This window comes from Perca flavescens, chromosome 15, assembly GCF_004354835.1.
Source record: "Perca flavescens isolate YP-PL-M2 chromosome 15, PFLA_1.0, whole genome shotgun sequence".
In the NCBI taxonomy this organism is placed as follows: Eukaryota; Metazoa; Chordata; class Actinopteri; order Perciformes; family Percidae; genus Perca; species Perca flavescens.
Genome location: NC_041345.1, coordinates 15,637,065 through 15,660,447, shown reverse-complemented (window position 1 = coordinate 15,660,447; position 23,383 = coordinate 15,637,065). Strand labels below are relative to the sequence as shown.

General features: G+C 40.6%; 6 protein-coding genes across 8 annotated transcripts in view; 3 read left to right on the top strand and 3 right to left on the bottom strand.

Annotated features, from left to right (window-relative positions):
• Positions 1 to 3,749, bottom strand: part of nprl3 (NPR3-like, GATOR1 complex subunit) — a 15,857-nt gene extending 12,108 nt beyond the window's left edge. For both annotated transcript variants that reach the window (XM_028600589.1, XM_028600590.1), the window contains exons 1-2: positions 3,387 to 3,749; positions 2,578 to 2,647 (exon numbers count right to left, since the gene is read on the bottom strand). In XM_028600589.1, the coding sequence (XP_028456390.1) occupies positions 2,578 to 2,647; positions 3,387 to 3,582 (266 nt within the window). In that variant the 5' untranslated portion in view covers positions 3,583 to 3,749. The remainder of the gene's footprint in view (positions 1 to 2,577; positions 2,648 to 3,386) is intronic.
• A 7,585-nt stretch (positions 3,750 to 11,334) lies between these two features.
• LOC114568944 (hemoglobin subunit beta-2) lies at positions 11,335 to 12,261 on the top strand. The gene is made up of 3 exons (XM_028598627.1): positions 11,335 to 11,483; positions 11,701 to 11,923; positions 12,033 to 12,261. The coding sequence occupies exons 1-3, from the start codon at positions 11,392 to 11,394 to the stop codon at positions 12,159 to 12,161; spliced, it is 444 nt and encodes a 147-aa protein (XP_028454428.1). The 5' UTR covers positions 11,335 to 11,391; the 3' UTR covers positions 12,162 to 12,261.
• Positions 12,262 to 13,353: 1,092 nt separating this feature from the next.
• LOC114568946 (hemoglobin subunit alpha-1) lies at positions 13,354 to 14,248 on the bottom strand. Its single transcript, XM_028598629.1, has 3 exons — positions 14,120 to 14,248; positions 13,805 to 14,012; positions 13,354 to 13,571 (listed from the first exon to the last, which is right to left on the bottom strand). Exons 1-3 carry the CDS (start codon positions 14,212 to 14,214, stop codon positions 13,443 to 13,445), a joined length of 432 nt encoding a protein of 143 aa, XP_028454430.1. The 5' UTR covers positions 14,215 to 14,248; the 3' UTR covers positions 13,354 to 13,442.
• A 3,831-nt stretch (positions 14,249 to 18,079) lies between these two features.
• On the top strand, positions 18,080 to 18,839 carry LOC114569097 (hemoglobin subunit beta). The gene is made up of 3 exons (XM_028598929.1): positions 18,080 to 18,186; positions 18,373 to 18,595; positions 18,704 to 18,839. Exons 1-3 carry the CDS (start codon positions 18,095 to 18,097, stop codon positions 18,830 to 18,832), a joined length of 444 nt encoding a protein of 147 aa, XP_028454730.1. The 5' UTR covers positions 18,080 to 18,094; the 3' UTR covers positions 18,833 to 18,839.
• Positions 18,840 to 20,584: 1,745 nt separating this feature from the next.
• LOC114569030 (hemoglobin embryonic subunit alpha) lies at positions 20,585 to 23,129 on the bottom strand. Of its 2 annotated transcripts, none has more exons than XM_028598796.1 (4): positions 22,968 to 23,129; positions 21,219 to 21,411; positions 20,919 to 21,126; positions 20,585 to 20,733 (listed from the first exon to the last, which is right to left on the bottom strand). In XM_028598796.1, the coding sequence occupies exons 2-4, from the start codon at positions 21,314 to 21,316 to the stop codon at positions 20,605 to 20,607; spliced, it is 435 nt and encodes a 144-aa protein (XP_028454597.1). In that variant the 5' UTR covers positions 21,317 to 21,411; positions 22,968 to 23,129; the 3' UTR covers positions 20,585 to 20,604. The 2 variants fall into 2 exon arrangements, with proteins under 2 accessions (XP_028454597.1, XP_028454598.1); XM_028598797.1 differs by having other exon boundaries at positions 21,219 to 21,408.
• Positions 22,373 to 23,170, top strand: LOC114569029 (hemoglobin subunit beta). Its single transcript, XM_028598795.1, has 3 exons — positions 22,373 to 22,479; positions 22,679 to 22,901; positions 23,010 to 23,170. Exons 1-3 carry the CDS (start codon positions 22,388 to 22,390, stop codon positions 23,136 to 23,138), a joined length of 444 nt encoding a protein of 147 aa, XP_028454596.1. The 5' UTR covers positions 22,373 to 22,387; the 3' UTR covers positions 23,139 to 23,170.
• Positions 23,171 to 23,383: the final 213 nt, after the last annotated feature.

Sequence of the window (23,383 nt, the reverse complement as noted above, 5' to 3'; positions counted from 1 at the left end):
AACCGCTGGCAACAAAAGTCAGTACACCCCTATGTTATATTCCCATAGAGGCAGGCAGATTTTTTATTTTATCAGGATGCAGAGTATCCTGGATCCATGAAATAACTGGCCTTTAAAAATAACATGTACACCGTTATACAAGCTGTAAACTTAATACGTTACAATGCAGCAAAGTGTCATTTCTTCAGTGTTGTCCCATTAAAAGATATAATGATTTACTAAAATGTGAGGGGTGTACTCACGTTTGTGAGATACTATATATATATATATATATATATATATATATATATATATATATATATATATATATATATATATATATACACACACACACACACACACACACACACAGTATATATGTTCGTTCTAACATACACCATCTGGTGCTACTTGGACACGTCATCAGTGATGAACCCGAGGTCAACAGGTGTTTCGGGTCTTTAATCAACAGACACCCTCGCTCGGGCGACCCTGCCGGGGGTGATCAGTCCCCGGCCTGTGTCCAAGTGGTGTGCTACTCCACAGATCTTTTATAAGGCTCTGTTGAGCGTTTTTCAGTTCTACATCCCAGTATAATCTTTCTCTAAAAGGTCAAATATTTTTAAAAAGCTATAAAACTTGAGTAAACACTATAAAAGCCTGTTTGAATTGGAGTCAGTAGGGAGAAAAAAAAAAAAAAAAGAGTTGTGCCAGTTTTATCTGCCTGGTGAGCTGAATTGATAAAAAAGACTTGAATTATCTGCTTCTTACAGTCCTGTAACAAAAGTAATTTCTGCCAACCAACGAATGACCAGCATTACCATCCATAAAGCGGAAGAATGATGAAAACTAAATGCTGTTGAAAACAGCATTTAACAGACATCAACATCTTTGAGTGTACAAACAGGGAAGAGTTTAAATGATGTCAATGTTTCATTGTACTTCTGCCACAGTCAGTACTGACTCTAACTTACACTTGGTAACTTGTGTCAATTTGTGGCTATATTATAGTTTTTCTTTTACATGTTGCATGATTGCATGTTTGTACAAATTTTATTGATTATATTAATTCTCATCTGGCTCACCACCAGCACAGTTTATACTATAAACAACAGATGAACTTTGGGTTAATATAATTATGACCCAACACATTTGCACACATGATATAGTGATTGTGGACTGTTCTGAACATTACTCAACTTAATTGGGCCTGAGCACTGACAACAAGGATTATTATTCTACACCCTAATCACATTTTTAAGGAGCTAAAGGTGCATTAAAACACTTAGAAATGTGCACATGCATCAGAACCAGTGAAATATTTTGTATTTTATAGGTCTTGTGCTTAAGTGTAACAAAATGGCTTGATAGTGCCCACTACAAAATATAAAAGAAGAAGCCCTCAGTGGGTTTCACCTATATATATGAAAGTTTGAAGTGGAGACATCCCCTAAACGCAAGAGGAAGTAAGCCATTTTTATTTTAATGAGCATTTTATGGAAGTTTTTTTTTTTTTTTTTACCATTTCTATGCACTGTACTTTAACATACTACTCCATATAGCTGTAGCTAGATCATCTTCAAATTTGTTCAGTATAATCTAAACATCTTGATAAAGCTTTAACTTTTGAATCGTCGTGGAAACTGCATGGCTGTGGCGTCGAATTTCCATGTTACCCCACAAAACATACCAATAATATACCATGTCAGCACTGTTAAGAGTCCATAATAATATTACCTTATCTATAGATGCTAGCAATCCTGCTGTACTAGTGCTTTTGGACCTCACAGCGGCTTTTGATACGGTGGACTATGCAGTCCTCCTCTCTTGCCTCGATCATTGTGTAGGTATCCAAAGTTTGGCACTTAAATGGATTAGCTCCTATTTGGCCAACAGGAGCTTCTCTGTAATAATTGGTGACCTCTCCTCGTCACCTGCCCCTCTCTCTTGCGGGGTACCACAGGGTTCCATTCATGGCCCCATCCTCTTCTCTTTATATATGTTACCTCTAGGTACCATGAAATGATGCAGCACTGCCACAATCCTATATTTGCCTCTATGACAAATTCCTGTTTGTAATCTATGATTGACAGCTTCCTGTCCCAACATTCATGCTCAGCTTAAAAATAATTTGATGTGGTTTAACTTGTTTATTTAAAGCATGTAGAAACAATCAGTGCGCCCCTTTCTGACTACTAGAGCTAGCAAAAAAATAGTCATATAAAAGGTAGATTTGTTTTTAATTACCTGTTCAGATAAGCAAGCATTTTCAAAACGCAGCTGGCGCTATGATAAATTTCAAGGTGGTGAGGAATAGCTTTAGTTTTTGAAGCACCGTACAGCATTTGTTTTAGTTTTTTAAAGTAAATTAAAGAGTTTAATGGCTTGAATTAAATATGGGACAGCTTCCAATTCCTCTTGAAAAATACAATGAGGTTTTTGAAAAAATTAAATAAGATCCAATGCCATAGGGAGCAAAAACATTATGAGAATAAGTGGCTCAGGCAGATCTCAGAATTGGCTCCACTCCACTTACAGTCGATTTTACTTTAATGACTTTAGGAACCCAGTAATATCAAATGAAGACCAATAAAATACCTTGAATCACCATCCTGATCTTCAAGACCATCCCCAGTTGTGTTCAGAGCATATGGACTCCGTTGTTTTGCTTTTGGACAGAAATAATAGTATTAGTTCACATGGTTATTGGTGCCAATTAAAAAAACTCATTAGTTGCGATTTTAAGAGCCACAAAAAAACAAGATGCTCTGAGTTACTAAATTTCAAACGTGTCAGAGATGTACACTTAATGCTCTTTTACTGTAGCCACACTGAGGGTCTGTCTGTCTGTTGGTAAAAGTTTATTTGTCACCATATTTGGTCTTTATCATATCAGGCGTACCTTCCAAGTTGCCAATTGTTCCATCAAAACTAACTTATATAAAAGTCAGACCTCAGATATACTGCGACTTTGTATTCAGCTAATTCAGATAACAAGCAAACAAAAAGGGACATTATATTTGAAGTAACTAGCTAAATCCCAGTTTATAGTAAGCTCAAACAACCCCAATGACATATGCAAAACCACAGGAAAACTGTGAAAGGAGGAACAGTGGACACAAGTAGGCCTTACCAACACATACTGAAAGAAACGTCATATTTGAAAACGTACAATAATTATTAAAACGGTAAGAGGTTACAGTCACATGATTAATGCAAGTAACATTGAGGTAAAATATATTTCTAGGATGTTGTATTATATTGGGAGGTGTTTGTAGCTGTGTCCAGCTTGTGTAAATGTGTAATTATGTGAACGTGAGACCATGAAGGCACAGAATGTATTCCCTGAATAGGAAACTGAACTGTGATTTTCTGGCTAATGCTAACGTAGCTAATAATACGCCTACCTGTAAGAGATGACGGACATTCAGCCAATCTTTGAAAAGGGTATCGAAAAAGTAGTTTGTTCCCTCGGCTGCCAGAGGTAACCAATATGACGCTAATAGGGCTGGTTTTATCGCCAGTTTTGTACACGCTGTTTTGTGACTGACTGTACATGGATTTTCGATCATCTGGTAACCCTGCTAATGGGTTGAACATCATGTTAACTACGACCAAACAGTGGTCATTAGCTTATTGCAGACGTATTAATGTATGCCATAAACAAACACCGACCCTGAACAAATTACAGTTTAACTGGAATTCATTTGGAGAAGTCCTCCCTTCCACACATCCGGTACTGCAGCGATTGTTTTGTGTCACCTTGAAAAATGTTCGGCTGGAACAGAGTAGACTGTTATAGGATCCCCCTACTTTTTATTTTTTATTAATTGTAGAGCCTACCCAGCCACGTTTTTGTAAACAGATTTGGAAAAACAGAAAAATGGGTTAAAATATCAAATTTTTCATTTTTTTCCACCTTGACAAATCTCCGTGAACCATCACCTTATCGTGGTGGAGAGGTTTGTGTGTCTCTGTGAACCTGAGGGCTGTGTTGTCTGGAGCTTTGTGCTCCTGGTAGGGTCTCCCAAGGCAAAGTGGTCTCAGGTGAGGGGCCAGACAAAGAATGGTTCAAAAACCCCAATGAAAAAGCTAGGCAGACATGGGTGACCCTGCCGGAGGAGGAAGCCCGGGCCCCTGTCTGGAGCCAGGCCCAGACGGGCGGCTCGTTGGCGGCGCCTGGTGGCGGGTTTGCCACGGAGCCCGGCGGGCACAGCCCGAACAAGCTACGTGACTCCCATCTCTCCAGCCCATGGGCCCACCACCTGTGGGAGGAACCGTTGGGGTCGGGTGCGATGCCACATGGGTGGCAGTGAAGGTCAGGGGCCTCGGACGGACCAGACCCGGGCGGCAGGCGCTGGCTCTGGGGGCGTGGGGCGTCACCTCTCTGTGGGGAAGGAGCCGGAACTGGTGTGGGAGGTGGGCGCTACGGTTAGATCTGGTGGGGCTTACCTCACGCACAGTCTTGGTTCTGGAACCATACTCCTGGATAGGGGTGGACTCTTTTCTTCTCCGGAGTTGCCCAGGGTGTGTGGGCCCGGGCGGGTGTGGGGATACTCACAAGCCCCGGCTGGCGCCGCTGTGTTGGAGTTTACCCGGTGGACGAGAGGGTCGCCTCCCCACGCCTGCGGGTTGTGGGGGGAAAACTCTGACTGTTGTTTGTGCATATGCACCAAACAGGAGTTCGGAGTATTCGGCCTTCTTGGAGACCTTGACTGGAGTCCTGCATGGGGCTCCAGTGGGGGACTCCATTGTTCTGCTGGGGGACTTCAACGCACACGTGGGCAATGATGGAGACACCTGGAGGCGTGATTGGGAGGAACGGCCTCCCTGATCTAAACCAGAGTGGTTGTTTGTTGTTGGACTTCTGTGCTAGTCATGGATTGTCTATAACGAACACCATGTTCGAACATAGGGATGCTCATAAGTGTACCTGGTACCAGAGCACCCTAGGCCAAAGGTCAATGATTGATTTCATAATCGTTTCATCTGATCTGAGGCCGTATGTTTTGGACACTCGGGTGAAGAGAGGGGCAGAGCTGTCAACCGATCACCATCTGGTGGTGAGTTGGGTCAGAGGGTGGGGAAGACTCTGGACAGACCTGGTAAGCCCAAACGTGTAGTGCGGGTAAATTGGGAACGTCTGGAGGAGGCCCCTGTCCGACAGACTTTCAACTCACACCTCCGGCGGAGCTTTTCGTGCATCCCTGTGGAGGCTGGGGGCATTGAACCCGAGTGGACAATGTTCAAAGTTTCCATTGCTGAAGCTGCGGCGAGGAGCTGTGGTCTTAGGGTCTTAGGTGCCTCAAGGGGCGGTAACCCACGAACACCGTGGTGGACACGGTGGTCAGGGAAGCTGTCCGACTGAAGAAGGAGTCTTTCCGGGATATGTTATCCCGGAGGACTCGGAGGCAGTTGCAGGGTACGAAGGGCCGAAGGGCTGCAGCCTCTGCCGTGAAAGAGGCAAAGCAGCGGGTGTGGGAGAAGTTTGGAGAAGACATGGAGAAGGACTTTCGGTCGGCACCAAAGTGCTTCTGGAAAACTGTTCGCCACCCCAGGAGGGGGGGGGCGGGGAACCATCCAAGCTGTGTACAGTAAGGATGGGACACTGTTGACCTCAACTGAGGAGGTAATAGGGCAGTGGAAGGAGCACTTTGAGGAACTCCTGAATCCGACTAATACGCCCTCTATGTTAGAGGCAGAGCTGGAGGATAATGGGGATTGTCAATTTCCGGCGGAAGTCACTGATGTAGTCAAACAACTACACAGTGGCAAAGCCCCGGGATTGATGAGATCCGTCCAGAAATGCTCAAGGCTCTGGGTGTGGAGGGGCTGTCCTGGTTGACACGCCTCTTCAACATTACGTGGAAGTCTGGGACGGTGCCAAAGGAGTGGCAGACTGGGGTGGTGGTCCCCTTTTAAAAAGGGGGACCAGAGGTGTGTGCCAATTATAGGGGTATCACACTTCTCAGCCTCCCTGGTAAAGTCTACTCCAAGGTGCTGGAAAGGAGGGTTCGGCCGATAGTCGAACCTCGGGTTGAGGAGGAACAATGCGGATTCCGTCCTGGTCGTGGAACAACGGACCAGCTCTTCACTCGCAAGGATCCTGGAGGGAGCCTGGGAGTATGCCCAACCGGTCTACATGTGTTTTGTGGATTTGGAGAAGGCGTATGACCGGGTCCCCCGGGAGATACTGTGGGAGGTGCTGCGGGAGTATGGGGTGAGGGGGTCTCTACTCAGGGCCATCCAATCTCTGTATGACCAAAGTGAGAGCTGTGTCCGGGTTCTCGGTAGTAAGTCGGACTCGTTTCAGGTGAGGGTTGGCCTCCGCCAGGGCTGCGCTTTGTCACCAATCCTGTTTGTAATATTTATGGACAGGATATCGAGGCGTAGTCGGGGTGGGAGGGGTTGCAGTTTGGTGGGCTGGGGATCTCATCGCTGCTCTTTGCAGATGATGTGGTCCTGATGGCATCATCGGCCTCGACCTTCAGCACTCACTGGATCAGTTCGCAACCGAGTGTGAAGCGGTTGGGATGAGGATCAGCACCTCTAAATCTGAGGCCATGGTTCTCAGCAGGAAACCGATGGAATGCCTTCTCCAGGTAGGGAATGAGTCCTTACCCCAAGTGAAGGAGTTCAAGTACCTTGGGGTTTTGTTCGCGAGTGAGGGACAATGGAGCGGGAGATTGGTCGGAGAATCGGGCGCAGCGGGTGCGGTATTGCATTCAATCTATCGCACGTTGTGACGAAAAAGAGAGCTGAGCCAGAAGGCAAAGCTCTCGATCTACCGGTCAGTTTTCGTTCCTACCCTCACCTATGGTCATGAAGGCTGGGTCATGACCGAAAGAACGAGATCCAGGGTACAAGCGGCTGAAATGGTTTTCCTCAGGAGGGTGGCGTCTCCCTTAGAGATAGGGTGAGAAGCTCAGTCATCCGTGAGGAGCTCGGAGTAGAGCCGCTGCTCCTTTGCGTCGAAAGGAGCCAGTTGAGGTGGTTTGGGCATCTGGTAAGGATGCCCCCTGGGCGCCTCCCTAGGGAGGTGTTCCAGGCACGTCCAGCTGGGAGGAGGCCTCGGTGAAGACCCAGGACTAGGTGGAGGGATTATATCTCCAACCTGGCCTGGGGGAACTCGGGATCCCCAGTCGGAGCTGGTTAATGTTGCTCGGGAAAGGGAAGTTTGGGGTCCCCTGCTGGAGCTGCTCCCCCCGCGACCCGACACCGGATAAGCGGACAAAGATGGATGGATGGATGGATTGACAAATCAAAAAGTTGGATCTTTAACCTGTTTTTCCAATTTTCTGTTTTTATTCAGAGGATCAGAAATTGAGAAAATTACAAAATAGCTTCTGAGTTCCAATTATTCAATACTGCAATGGTATTCTCTTCCTCTACTTGACGGAATATGCAGGTCATTAACTGCATATGGACCAAAACAAAAAAAAACTTTGGGGTCAGAGGTGCTTGCAACTGATGGTTTCAAGTGTGTGTGTGTGTGTGGGGGCGTAGCTAGGCGGAACGAGGGAGAGAATACCATTGCAGTATTGAATAATTGGAACTCAGAAGCTATTTTGTAATTTTCTCAATTTCTGATCCTCTGAATAAAAACAGAAAATTGGAAAAACAGTTTAAAGATCCAATTTTTTAATGAAAATGAAAAAAATGAAAAATTGGATATTGGAACCCATTTTTCTGTTTTTCCAAATGTCCGTTTGTGCTTAGAAAATGTAACTGATAACTGATACACTGACCCCCTCATGTCAGGCCGATGCGTTTTCAAAGTGTGAATGTATGTTATTGTTATTTTAGGTGGTTAACTTTCCATATCAAAGCTAATGTTTTTTTCCTTGGATCTGAGTTGAATTTAAATGTGTTTCCTGTAGCCTAGATATTAGCCCGCAACATCATCTTGGTTGTGGCCATGTTGGCTACTACTTCAATTCATGTTGCCACTACGTTGCTGTAGAAGCTTTGGCTCTGTCCGAGAAATAGTCTACCGTAAACGGGCATAAGCATCGACTAAAAATGTGCCTATAATAAAACTCAACTCATTATTACCCAAATATAAGTTGATTATTAATGTTTTCATGGTAACAGAGTTGTATTATAGCCTGATACTTATATAGCCTAATTATTTATGTTAGCCTATTTAGGGATTTCTTTCAGTAGGCTAACATGTTTTATGAAATTGATGTTAGGTGTTTACCTAATTCACTGTTCAGCCAATCACATATGCCTGCACACTCCCTTGGCTCAAATCTTATTCGTCAAACATATCAGTGCAGGGATTGTGCCTATGCAGAAAATAAGACCTATGACCTTAATGAATAACAAGAACAATGTTGGCAGGTTGGAGAACTTGGGCAAGTCATTATTAAATCGTTACTTGCGAATTACGTTGTGGTGATATTCAATGTTTTAAACACAATTGATATACCGGTATACACAAAATAATGTAAATAGCCTACTTTAAAGTGTTTTATTTTGTAAGTCGATTTAATTTTCAGACATGACTATCATCAGGCTAATATCAAACAACAATGAAACTGCATACAGAGAGGAGGTGCATAACTTGACATGGTGCAACATCAAAGACCAAAGAGATCATTGTGGACTTTAGGACCACTAAAAAGTCCAGGCACTCACAGAACCATAAGGGGAGCTGATGTGGATTTGCCATCACTTGATCACCTCAATAAGACCCACTGTATGATAAGGAGAAGCAGTGGCAGCAAAAACTGTCCTGTCCTGTTAGTTGTGTCCTGAGGAGTGTCCCGGGAGAGTCAGACACTGTCCGGTGACTCCCATGACTGTCCCAGTCCTGTGACTCCCATGACTGTCCCGGGACAGTCATGACACCTTCCTGAACACTGTCCTGTGACTCCCAGACACTGTCCTTTGACTCCCATGATTGTCCCGGGACAGTCAGACAATGTCCTGTACACTGTCCTGTGACTGCAGACACTGTCCTATGTCACTCCTCAGGACACTACTAACAGGACAGGACAGTTTTTGCTGCCACTGCTGCTGGAGAAGAGGACTAAGGACATTGACAAGGACACTACCCACCCTGTAAATGGGTTGTTTGAGCTTCTCCCATCAGGCTGGCCCTACAGATTACCCAGGATACGCACTAACAGACTGAAAAATAGCTATTTCCCAACTGCCATAACACTACTGAACTCTGGAAATGGCATGTGACAATAATCAGGAGGGCAATGTGCAATACAAATGTCATTGCTTATTTATTTCTACTGTGCAATATTACCTGTGGCAATAAGAAATCCTGATGCTCTAACGCAACTTTGCACTTATGGTTAACTCCTACTTATATAATGTTAGCTTTTATTCATATATAAATATCATATACATTTACATATTTCAATACTTAACTTTTATCTAATATTTTCAGCTCATTATATATTATAATCTGATGTTGTTATTTTATAGTATATGTGATTCTAGATAAACTTACATTTATTGTATTATTATTATTATTATTATTATTATTATTATTATTATTATTAGACTTGTTGTTCCAGTACTATCAAACATGTATTTTATCACTTTCGGCGCACCCTCGGGCTGTCACAAAGTAATCTCATTGTGCTACACAATGACAATAAAGTGTATGAACTTAAACTTAAGGTTCAAACAGCTGATATGTTGTGCTGTTTTGACAGGACAGTGTGAATCTTTGATACATACAACATTAATATTGGCTAAAATAACCGAGCGATGCAAAGCAGGCACACATTCAGTTTTGCCGAATAATGCATATCAAGTCACTTTTATTTATTTTAAGCTGCCATTGTGTCCAGATTTGACTATTATTTAGGATACAGATTAAAATAAGACACTATTCTGTTATAAGAGTCAAATTCAGGGGCAGAAGTATTATAACATTATTTCGGGCCAAAGTAGCCTATTAACATCAAAATATAACTAGTATCTAAAGGTATCAAATAAAGTGGAGTAAAAAGTACAATATTGACCCCTAAATTGTAGTGGATTAAAAGTATAAAGTAGCAGAAATGGAAATAATCAAGTAAAGTACAATCAAAAAACTGTACTTGTACAGTAGCTATTGGAGTACTTGTAGCCTATTTACTTAGGTCAGCCATACCTTCCACCACTGTTCAGGGCAGACCTTAGAAATAATGTGGATCCCTGACCTTTATGCCAAGATGTTTTCCAGGGCATTGCTGTGGCACATCCATCAGGTCCTTACATCGAAAGTGAACTGGGAGGAACAATTTGAATTTGGGGATGACGCTATATAACAAAATAAGACCATAAATATAAGATTTCTTTGTGTAGAATTTATTTTGAACATAAATGATTACAATGCCGTCGTATCACGTACGCCTGTAGGCAATACAGAAATTGTTTAAGTTAGTATTTATTGTGTAAACTGTGGATCTGCAAATGAATCACAGTCTAATAAATGCATATACTATTGAGCTCGAAGAAGGGCAATTATCGATTGTGATTTTTTTTATATTAACTGATAATATTTCAATGTAGTAATATAGACCACATGATTCTCATCATGAGCAGATTGATACATCAAGTCCAGTTATGCAGTGGTCAAGCTTCCTGACGTATAGTAGCACCCTCTATTGGATGTATTCCTTTATACACTGCTAGCCTGTGAAACACCCCCTTTATCTTATATTTAATACATGCTATTTTATTCATTGATTAGCGTTCTATTATTAATCTTAATAATACAATTAAACTTGTAACTAAGTTATCAAATAGGTGTGGAGTAAAAAGTACAACATGTGCCCCTGAATTATAGTGGACTAGGATAACGAGTATGCAAGTATAACGTTGCAGAAAAAAGGAAATACAAATACCTAAAAATGGTACAGTAGGCGATTTGAGTAAATGTATTTACCCTACTTATGTTACTTGCAGTGGAGTAAAAAGTACATAATGATGGAAAATATTGTCAAATAGAAAGCTGCTATGATGTCATTTAAATTCAAGCTAAATAAGATACTGTATATTTTAGAAATTAGTTTATTAGGCTATTGAGCCTACTAAAAATATTTGAAATATAAAATTGAATCAAATCGGTCTGCATCCTTGGGGCTAAACACTAGAATTCGTATAGGCCTACTGCATCCCGTCTTCTTTTGACTGCAATATTTTCTTTATTTCTGATAATGGAAAGTTGCTTAATGTTATTGCAGAATACAGTTTTGTACATAATCTAAGTATTGCAGATTATTCCTTTCCTTATCATTTTTGGCAAATCCGTAATAATTGGCCAGCCCACTTCATCCAATGATTGGATTGGATTACAGTCGTATATTTTTGGGAGGAGTGAAACGGTTCTTTTAAAAGGTGCATCTGGTAGGCTACTGACCAACACAGGACTAGTGGAACAAACCTAGAGCCAGCAAAATGGTCGTTTGGACAGACTTCGAGCGCGCCACCATCGCGGACATCTTCTCCAAACTGGACTATGAGGCCGTAGGCGGTGCAACGCTTGCCAGGTGAGTTTTTGCGACTTTGCATTAACAATGGTGTGCTTGAGACATCATTTTTACGGAACTCTCATATTTACGGTTTAGGATTTATAGGCTTACTGCGTTGTTTATGTCATGTCCTTAAATGCAGACAAATAAATAATTTGTTTATTCATTTAAAAAAAAAAAAAATAATAATATGAGTATGAATAGGGCTAATGCATATTTTGACGTGTTCCCTCAGGTGTCTGATCGTCTACCCCTGGACTCAGAGGTATTTCGGTAACTTTGGAAACCTCTACAACGCCGCTGCAATCATGGGAAATCCTATGATTGCAAAACACGGAACAACTATCCTCCACGGTCTGGACCGGGCTGTGAAGAACATGGACAACATCAAGGCAACCTATGCCGAGCTGAGCGTGCTGCACTCTGAGAAACTGCACGTGGACCCCGACAATTTCAAAGTAAAGTTCTGGAACTAATGCAACTCTTGTTACTCATATTCAACGTTTATTCAAAAAAACGGCCAACCTTTCATGTTGCTGATGTTTCCTGATACTTGTTGTGTTGCAGCTCCTGTCCGACTGCCTGACCATTGTGGTTGCAGCTCAGTTGGGTAAAGCCTTCTCCGGTGAAGTCCAGGCAGCTTTCCAGAAGTTCCTGTCCGTGGTGGTGTCCGCCCTGGGAAAGCAGTACCACTAGAGAGCTGCAACAGAAGACCGGCACATGCTGATCATGAAAAGCTCTTTTTTTAAATGTCTCCAAGGCATAAATAAATAAAGCAATACGCATATTTAACAAGTTTGTTTGTCTGTGGTTATGGTAATAGCAGGACGATGTAAAATTGATATTGTGAAAGCCCTTTTCACAATGTGTATATATGTATGTTTAGAGGATTCACGTTTTAATACCACAATGTAAAAACATGATTCAAGTAACATGCATTAAAAATGTACTTAAGTAAAAGTAGGCTACATTAGTATTATCAGCATAATGCACTTCAGTATCGAAAGTAAAAATAGTCATCATGCAGAAAGTCAAAGTGTTAAATGTATTTTAATAATTAGCCTTTATAATGTGCTATATGTATAATGATTACCTTTAATTATTATAAAATTTCTCTCTGAAATGAAAATATTCAAGTAAAGCACAAACACCTTAAGCACTGTAGGCCTACTTGTAAATGTATATACACAAATATGAGCTAATAAAATATGACGCATTATAGACCATGAATTAAATGCTGATGCATCAAAAATAATATTGTGAATATTTTTAACATAACAATAGTGTGGACATACTAATAATAATAATACTTATAACAATAAGAAGAAGAAGAAGAAGAAGAAGAAGAAGAAGAAGAAGAAGAAGAAGAAGAAGAAGAAGAAGAAGAAGAAGAAATCATATAGCATTTTGAAAGTGACATTTCTGCATAATGAGCACTTGAGATGTCTAATCAGAGTCATAATGTTTTTATTTGCCAAATGTACAATGCACAAAAATTTGACTTGGAAAAATAATAAAGCTAAAAAACAAGTTAACATGTTAAAGAAAGTTAAAAGAAGGAATGATATCCATATAACATACAATAGATACAAATATAGCATATAGTTAAGAATGATTATTATTATTTCAATATACTTTAAATACTTTTGTCTTAATTAAGGAAAACTCAAATAACTAAGCTATACTGCTTCTGTAGATGCTGTACGATAAACCGTGTACTCTGCATTTTTCTATAGGATTTTATGCATGGATTAATATTGTTGAAATATGGCTGACATGCGTTTTTCCAAATTTAAATTCCACTGAAATGATAATATGCTTGCTGTTGACCAGACTTAAACATTTAAATCCAGTCCTGCACAATAGAAATGCACTCCACCACAAACTGTTTCATTGCATTTGATCTTTTATTTATATTTAGACAGACAAAGAGTATCTAAGCCGCTACAGTGTCCGTCATCTGCTCCTGTTTGCAGTTTATCTGTATTTCTCAGACAGGGCACGAGCCAGAGCAGCCAGGAACTTGTCCAGAGAGACATGGACCTCAGGGGTGAAGTCTTTGGGGAACTTGATGGACAGGACCACAAGGATGCAGTGAGCGAGAATCTGTAAAAAGAGGATAAAGGCATTTACTCAATCGTTACTTAAGATGTAGCCTACATGATGACTATAGACATTGGACCTTGTGCATAAACCCCAATATAAAAATTCGAAGTGACGTTTTTTAATTTGATTTTGAAAAGGACAACGAACACCATGTTCTGTGCATCACTCATTTTAACTTTCTCCTCTGCTCTCTCCTCTCTACTGCCATGTGTTAATCATCATCAATTATCTACCTTGAAGTTGGCAGGGTCCACTCGCAGAGTGAAGGCATGCAGCTCACTGAGGGCCAGAAGACCCGCATTCAGGTCGTCGATGCTGGCCACAGCATCTGCAACTCCAAGCATGATGGTCTTTCCGTGCTTATTCACCGGCGCAGAGCCGGGGCTCAGATCCTTCCAGTGGCTGAAGTAAGTCTTGGTCTGCGGGTACACCGCCAGCATCCTGAATAAAAAATATGAGTAGCCCCGAGTAAGTATTTACATGGATAAAAAAAAAATTAAGAGGTATTTAGGAGCAGGTTACATCAGTCAGTTTGGAATCATATTTACCTGGACAGAGCATCAGAGCCGATCTCCTCCGCCTTGTCAGCCACTTTAGCCCAGAAGAGCTTGACTGTGTCCTTGTCCTTAGCGCTAAGACTCATCTTGCCTGCTGATTGTTTGGTTGAATTGTCATCAGCCCTAACTTGTGTGTTTTATACATGAAACAGGGCATGGGCACACCCGTTCCAACTCCAAGATAGGCTGCAAATGTATTTGGATTGGTTCCAAATAACATGTTGCAGCTTGCAAGAGATAAACTTATCGGGATGTTTCTGAAGAATTGAAATACATGACCACACCAAGTCATAAGTAATTTTCAATTTGAAATTAATAAATTAAAACTTTAAGCTTATATTATTATTATTATTATTATTATTATTATTATTATAGCCTCCTATGTGCAGCCTACCTAATAAGCTTTGTAAGATTGATCACAAAATCTAGAGTTAACAAGAGGTCTATGTTGTCTAAACAACTTTTAATTAGCAGCAAATCCCAAATTATTTGGCTTGTAGAGAGAGAGAGAGAGAGAGAGAGAGAGAGAGAGAGAGAGAAGGAGAGAGAGAGAGAGAGAGAGAGAGAGAGAGAGAGAGAGAGAGAGAGAGAGAGAGGCACCACAACTACAATAATAGCGAATTATAATAATTAGGCTATAGAAATATGACTAATAGTAATTATAGCAGTGGGTATAATGGAATTACATGATGAACACTGGCAATTACAGTAAAGATAATACAACTATGACTAATAATAATATCCAGACCAGGTGCCACCTCGATCCAAGCAAATCTGCGATTCACTATCTCATAAGCTTCTCTCATAATTCATATGAGAAACACTTATTTGGCCTTCAATATCTATTGAGCCCCGTAGAACACAAAATAGAGGGTATTGGCTTTGCTAGGCTATTGGAGCGCCATATGTGAACGTGCCAAGGTCCATCTTCTTTCCACTATCATTATATTCGTGCTCCGTCTTTAATGATTTAGTTATACAAAAATCTGCTCCCAAGGTAACCGCAAAACCAGGCAATCTTGAACTATTGTTAGATAGTATAAAATAACTTGTGACGGGAGCCACTCGGAGCTGACCGAGGTCTTCCCCTCCCTGTTTATAGTAACCACTAGATGGCAGCTTCAGCCAATGAACTTAACATGTTCAATAATTTAATTCACTCTTATTCTCCCTTGGTATTGTGTTTTTCTTACAAACTATTAGCAGCTCAACCATACGTGTTCTTAGCAGTATCATTGTGATCCATGAATTTTTCTTTTTTTTCAGATTTACTGCATCTGCACTTATAGTAGCTATTGTTCATATGCTTGATACTGTTTATGATGGCTCAACTTCCCTTGAAGAAAACCTTGGTTAGAGAAATCAAAGTACAGCATTGCACCATCACCATTCAACTCAACAATGGAACCACAGTCCAGTCACTAGCTCCCTGGTGGTGTACAATGAGGTCATGGGACGCACTTTCATCAGTTGCCTTTATTTCACCTTTTCAAACAAAGCCATGCGTATCAAACATCTCAATTCTCAACTGGCAACTTTTTTTAAGAGCAGCAATCTGGACATTTGGGATCCACTTGTTGTCCTTTGGAAAATGAATGACATAAAAGCTCCATATCCATCCTTCATTGATTTACTTCCAACACCTCACCTACTGTGAAACAAAAGTCACTATTGATAAAGTGCTCTAAAATAGCTTCATAAGTATATTTGTAAACAGTGTAAATTCCCTATAGAAAACCGTTTGAGTGTCATGGTGGTTATATGACCGTCCGCAGTCTTTTCAAAACACTACACAGTGAACACGTGGAATGGTATCTGAAAATACAATATACAAAATAACTAAAATAATAAATGATTTATGTAATACGAAATATTTAAAACTGCTCTGGCTTCTCCACATACATCGACATACTGTAGAAGGGAAGAGTGGTGAATAAATACAGCATCAGCTGGCTTATGCTGCCCTCTATTGGATGAACATCAATGCAGGATAAATATGGAAAATGGTAAAATGGTGCCGAAAACAACAAAGAATAACCTAGATATGAACTATACAAAAACCGAATAGCCTATGTACAACAAAAATTGATCATGTAGCCTAGCTAGCCCTCTCCTGTTTGTCATTAAACAACAAATATTTCATCCTAATATTTGAAAGATTGAGGCTCTGATTATGTATCCGCAACACCTGAGGTCAACGCTGCGCTATAAGACCAAGGGAAATCTAGTTGGCTGTTTCAGTTGTAGAACATTTGTTATTAGTTTATATATAATTTAATACACCGTCTATATTTGATTTGAGAACAATTAGCCATCTGTATCTGTCATGGTATTACTTTTTATTGAATTTCTGCAGCACAATGGAGAGAAGGACCTGATGTGCCACAGGCAACTCAGTCCGTCTGTGGACTTCTTAACATGGTGCAAGACTCCACTCTACGTGGATTAAGTACCTCGGGAGGTCTCCAACCAGCAATTTAAGAATCACTAAAAAAATATTTTAAAATGTCAAAGCTGCAACTTATTTTACCGTTATGCAAACTGCATTTTTAAGCAATTACTCAAAACTGAAGAGATATTTAAACTGATTCCGGTGATAGACTACCTTGCATGAATAGGCCTGCCTGCCACTAAGACAAACACACATCAAGATTTATTTCTCTAGCTGTTTGTTCAGCTCTTCAGTAGTAGCCTACTGACCTCAGCAGATCAACGGTTCAGGACGCTCCCGAGTTTGCAGGCGATGGCAATTGATATGCTGTCAGCCAACAGCTGCGGACAAGACAAAATAATATGATGTAGCTTTAACGGATAAGTATAAGTAACATGTGTTTGCTTTGGATTCCAGTGCCTTTAAACAACACCTTGCCATGGGCTTTAACTTTGGCTGTTATTCAAAACACCAGTCACAGTGAGGATGTCCCCAAATGTACTGAAATACCGTCCATGGGTAGACGATCAAAGCTCTGTCAAGCAGGGCGATATAGTTATTTTGCATGTAGGGTTTTTGTATGGTGATACACAATTGTCAGACCATATATGGTAAATACAAAACAATACACAATAGACCATAAAAAATAACCAAAACAGATTTGCCAAACACAAACGACGAGATATTAGTTTTTAACAGTTGTGTTGCAAAAAAGACAACCTGCTATATAGATTAATTATAAAATAACTTCTTAATTTAAATGTTAATATCATATAAATCCGGCAATAATATTGTCAACCAGACGTTTAGATTAAAACAAGCCTCATCCTAAATATCAGGCAATAAAAAACACAGCCGGTTTGTAATTGGTCACTTTTTGCCTCCACACGTGTGCCTCCACTCATTAAACCGAGGATTCATCGGCTCTTCTGTTCAATGAATAAGCCAGGAGGGAGTTAGAGATCATACAGAGAAAAAAATATGTGTTATAAGGATTTTGTATAAAAAAACGGTTGTAATTATTGGAGTTATAGTACTTTAGGTCTATATCCTCGACTGAAGCGCCCTGTGCTGGTGATTTGATATGAACTCGGGTTGAAGTTGAGAGCTCTAGTCGACGAATTGTAGTCATATTACTTGATTTTGGGGCACTACATTTGTGAACTGCTGCTGTAAACCAAACCCTATAACATTTCCTATATGCATATCCGTACCCTATCCATTTCCATTTCCATTTTTCTTTTCATTTCAAACTGCATCATTTAGAACAAAAATATGAATTGTATGTTGACAGTGGACAAAAAGAGTTAATTGTTCTGAAACACCACCACTAAACTGTTTCCATTTCTGTCTAGAACATTCTAGGCGGTGCATATAGGCTGCCCTTATCATAGCTGCAAATCCATGACACAGTACCCTGCAAGCCCACCGCCCATCCAATCTCTTGCTTGTGGGAGGGGAGAAAGGATGCTTTAAAAGTTGCATCTGGTGCCGGGGAACTACAGACCTGTACAGTAAAACCTAGAGCCAGCAAAATGGTTGAATGGACAGACTTCGAGCGCGCCACCATCGCGGACATCTTCTCCAAGATGCAGTATGAGGTCGTGGGCCCTGCAGCTCTTGCCAGGTGAGTCTTTGCAATTTTGCATTAACAATGGTGTGCTTGAGACATTTTTGCGGAACTCTCGACCATATTTATGGATCAGCTACATGTACTATTTTCTGTCATTGTGACATGTTCATTTTTTGCACACAGATTACACCCTCTCCTAGTCCAAGCCTGTAACATTTATGTTTTTACGTGTTCCCTCAGGTGTCTGATCGTCTACCCCTGGACTCAGAGGTATTTCGGTAACTTTGGAAACCTCTACAACGCCGCTGCTATCTCTGGAAATCCGATGGTTGCAAAACACGGAACAACTATCCTCCACGGTCTGGACCGGGCTGTGAAGAACATGGACAACATCAAGGCAACCTATGCCGAGCTGAGCGTGCTGCACTCTGAGAAACTGCACGTGGACCCCGACAATTTCAAAGTAAAGTTCTGGAACTAATGCAACTCTTGTTACTCATATTCAACGATTATTCAAAAAACGCCCAACCTTTCATGTTGCTGATGTTTCCTGATACTTGTTGTGTTGCAGCTCCTGTCCGACTGCCTGACCATTGTGGTTGCAGCTCAGTTGGGTAAAGAGTTCTCCGGTGAAGTCCAGGCAGCTTTCCAGAAGTTCCTGGCCGTGGTGGTGTCCGCCCTGGGAAGGCAGTACCACTAGAGAGCTGCAACAGCACATGCTGATCATGAAAGCAAATAAAATAATAAGCAAACCAAACAAGCTCTTCGTCTATGATGATGTCCAAAAATAAATTATATCATGACAATATACAAACCAAAACAGAGACTTTTAGACACATAGTTTAGAGAGGAAAAAAGGTCAAATTTAAAACCGTAACATGAGAGCAACTATGTTTAATCATGCATAGTCTGTTCTGTGTGTATAGGTCACAGAATCACCTAATATCAAACCTATTATTTTAATATAATTAATGACATTTAATTTCCATTACAAATCATAACAACAATAATACAATAAACAAGTATTTATAAAGTATTTATACTTAAAAATAAAAATTGGGTTTGATTTACAACATCAAATATGAAATATCAGTTTATAGAAGTAAATATTTAATACAAAATATTACTGTAGTTTTTTTTTTAAATATAATTATTATAATAATTTGGTAGGCTAATATTTATCATATATTATAGGCATAACATTGAATCGAAAACACGGAAAATATGAAATATCAGGTTATAAGAGGTAACTACTAATGTTACAAAGACAAAGGAAATGTGCAGTGATTTTAGACGTCATCATCCAACTCTTGAAAAATCGATTATAGATGGAAAAGAGGTTGAATTTGTTGAGTCGTACAAGTATTTGGGAATCATTATTGATAACAAGTTGACCTTTGACCTGAACACAGACATGTTGAATACGAAAAGTCAGCAACGTCTCTTCTGTCTGAGAAAGTTAGCTAAGTTTCAAGTAGACAGATCCCTGATGACATTGTTTTATAAATCTTTTATTGAGTCCGTTTTTACTTTTTCATGTATTTGCTGGTATGCTTCTCTTAGTTTAAAACAGAAGAACACATTAGCAATGGTAAATAAAGTTAGCAGCAAAATTATCGGGATTCAACAGGTAAAACTAAATGAACTGTACAATAGACATGTGCTGAAAAAGGCGGAATCCATCATGTCTTGTAGTTCTCACCCCCTGCATGCAGAATTTAGGATGTTGCCTTCTGGTTCCCGCCTTAATCAGCCATACGTCAAAACAAATAGATATAAATTTTCCTTTGTACCCTCTGCTATCTCTTTGATAAATTCTGAAAAAAGAGGTAACATCTGCACTGAACTGAAATTTGAATTTAAATGTTAGTGGTATTAATATATCAATTTGTCGGATGTGTATTGTAAATTTTAATGATGTTGAATGTTTTTGTTGTCATGTATTGTTTGGGTACTACTTTGCTACTGTAGCAAAATTAATTGCCCCTCGGGGACAAATAAAGGTCTTGAAGTGAACTGAACTTGAACTGAACATTTTTTTGTGAAAAATATAGACTACGACTTCATGTAAGTTACACAGACATCAACTATTCTTCACAGCTGCATGCCGTAACACGAGTGAATGGGATTATCTTCGTTGCAGCGGTCATGTTATGATATGATATTTTAGTTACGTGCCACTAAGTGGCCCATTACACACGGAATTACATGACACCAATACAAAAGTAATTTCATCCACAGCTTCTGGTACTTGGTAATAGTTTTTGTTGTTGTTTTTCCATTATGTTTACCATTTACTAGTATAATTGTTGAAAAGCTTAAAAAACAGCTTCAATTGATGTATCCTATACTAACATGTAAAAGAAGGCATCACAAAAAAAACAAATACGAATGTTTGTTTTTTTGCATTTATATTTATTTATTGTATTCGAGTGAGCTCATGCTGCAGTCTCCTTCATCTTCTCCTGCTGTTTATCGGTATTTCTCAGCCAGGGCCAGAGCCACAGCAGCCAGGAACTTGTCCAGAGCGACATGTGCCTCAGGGGTGAAGTCGTTGGGGAACTTGATGGACAGGACCACAAGGAGGCAGTGAGAGAGAATCTGAGAAAAGAACACAATTACTCAGATGTTACATATATGGAGTTTTAGCTCCCCGGGGGCTGGGGCCATCATTTGCATGGTAATAACAGATGGACCTGTTGCAGGTCTGGAAACCTCTCAAGGCCCTAAGTTGAGAGGAACACTTCATATACATTTCAGGCTATTATATCAGTTTGGCTCTGCACCTTGAAGTTGGCAGGGTCCACACGCAGAGTGAAGGCATGCAGCTCACTGAGGGTCAGAAGACCTCCTTTCAGGTCGTCGATTTTGGACACAGCATCTGCAACTCCTTTCATCACAGTTATTCCGTGCTTCCTCGCAGAGGGAGAGCTGGGGCTCAGGTCCTTCCAGTGGCTGAAGTAAGTCTTAGTCTGCGGGTACACCGCCAGCATCCTGGGTAAACAAATGGGAGTGATAGCTATATAGCCTGAATGAATCAATGAATGTTGGAGCAGGTTACATCAGTCAGCTTTGGTCATATTTACCTAGCCACAGCATCGGTGCCGATGTCCTCCTCCTTTCCAGACACTTTAGCCCAGAAGGTTCTGACTGCGTCCTTGTCCTTAGCAGTGAGTGTAGTCATCTTGTCGGTTGATTGAGTTTTGCTGAATGCCACAATGAGGCCAAACCGAGAGGGGTTTTATGCTTGAAACAGAGCATGGACACACCCAGAACCTCCTCCAAGATAGATGGTGAACAAGGCGTGTTAGGATGCAGCCCCCATGAGATAAACAAACAGTCTTATCATGATGACTCTGGAGCTTCTATGAATTTGAATTCATTTTTCATTTTTCATTTTTCAAATCATCTGCATGTATAGCCTATAGGCTACTTTAGAAAGTCCAATCTGAAAGTGCACTGACAACCGCTAACTGCTGGTGTAACGTAATATATCACTGACGGGATCCCTTTCAACTTTACATTTCCTATTAATAGTGAGAAATAGGCTTCTACTTAAAATACCTTTTAGATAGAGACGTATGGGCATGTTGGAAAGTAACTGAGTACATTTATTCAAGTACTGTAGGCTTACTTAAGTACAATTTTAAGGTAGGCTACTTATTCTTTATTTAAGTATTTCTGTTTTGTTACTTTAGGACTGATGAGCTGTGAGCTGTTACTGGCTGAAACTAATTCATTAAAACCACTATACAAGCATATACACATCTTGACTGACTTTGAAATTATTCAAGTGACAATTCAAGATCGGCAGTTATATTTAAAGATCGCAGTCCAAGGTGCTGATGCTGGGATCCAGGAATGTGGAAGCGGTCCGAGGTACCCGCTGTTTTAATGGGCAGGATTCAGGTTCTGCCGCGTGGGATATTCAGCTATCATTGTGCCGATGTCCTTCTCTGGGTATTTAACAGGCTTTTTTTTTTGTCTTGTTCATCTATGTGCTTATATCAGGCTGTGGCTCGCAGCCAAGAATTTGTGATCTGAGGCCCTTTGTATTACTTACAAACTTACTCACGAATTGTTGAATAGAGAGTCGCCCTTCTCTTATCATTGTTGCAAATCCATCACATACTTGCCCGGCCCATGCACCGCCCATCCAATCATATTGTTTTAGAAGGGGAGTTGGGTTGCTTTAAAAGTTGCATTTGGTGCCGTAGAGCACAGAATCTACTGAGCCACACCTAGAGCCAGGAAAATGGTTGAATGGACAGACTTTGAGCGCGCCACCATCGCGGACATCTTCTCCAAGATACAGTATGAGGTCGTGGGCCCTGCTGCTCTTGCTAGGTGAGTCTTTGCAATTTTGCATTAGAGACATTATTTTTGTGGAACTCTCGACCATATTAATGGATCATGATACATACTGTTTTCTGTCATTGCGCACAATGTGTTTCAGACCACCACAGATGTTCATTTTATTGGCACACAGATTACACCCTCTCCTAGTCCAAGCCTGTAACATTTATGTGTTTACGTGTTCCTTCAGGTGTCTGGTTGTCTACCCCTGGACTCAGAGGTATTTCGGTAACTTTGGAAACCTCTACAACGCCGCTGCTATCTCTGGAAATCCGATGGTTGCAAAACACGGAACAACTATCCTCCACGGTCTGGACCGGGCTGTGAAGAACATGGACGACATCAAGGCAACCTATGCCGAGCTGAGCGTGCTGCACTCTGAGAAACTGCACGTGGACCCCGACAATTTCAAAGTAAAGTTCTGGAATTAATGCAACTCCTGTTATTCATATTCAACGATTATTCAAAAAACGGCCAACCTTTCATGTTGCTGATGTTTCCTGATACTTGTTGTGTTGCAGCTCCTGTCCGACTGCCTGACCATTGTGGTTGCAGCTCAGTTGGGTAAAGCCTTCTCCGGTGAAGTCCAGGCAGCTTTCCAGAAGTTCCTGGCCGTGGTGGTGTCCGCCCTGGGAAGGCAGTACCACTAGAGAGCTGCAACAGAAGACCGGCACATGCTGATGATTTGTTTAAAAGTTATTTGTTATGTCTCAAAAGCTAATAAAATAATAAGCAAATCCACCAAGTTGTTTGTCTGTAACTATACCCAAAATAAATGTAAACATGAAAAACAATTAAGCCTATTTCAGATAATAAAAATATCAAGACTGAACTTTAGACACTTGAAGAACAATAGTGCTGATAAAATGTGCTAACAGTGGATACATTATCTCAA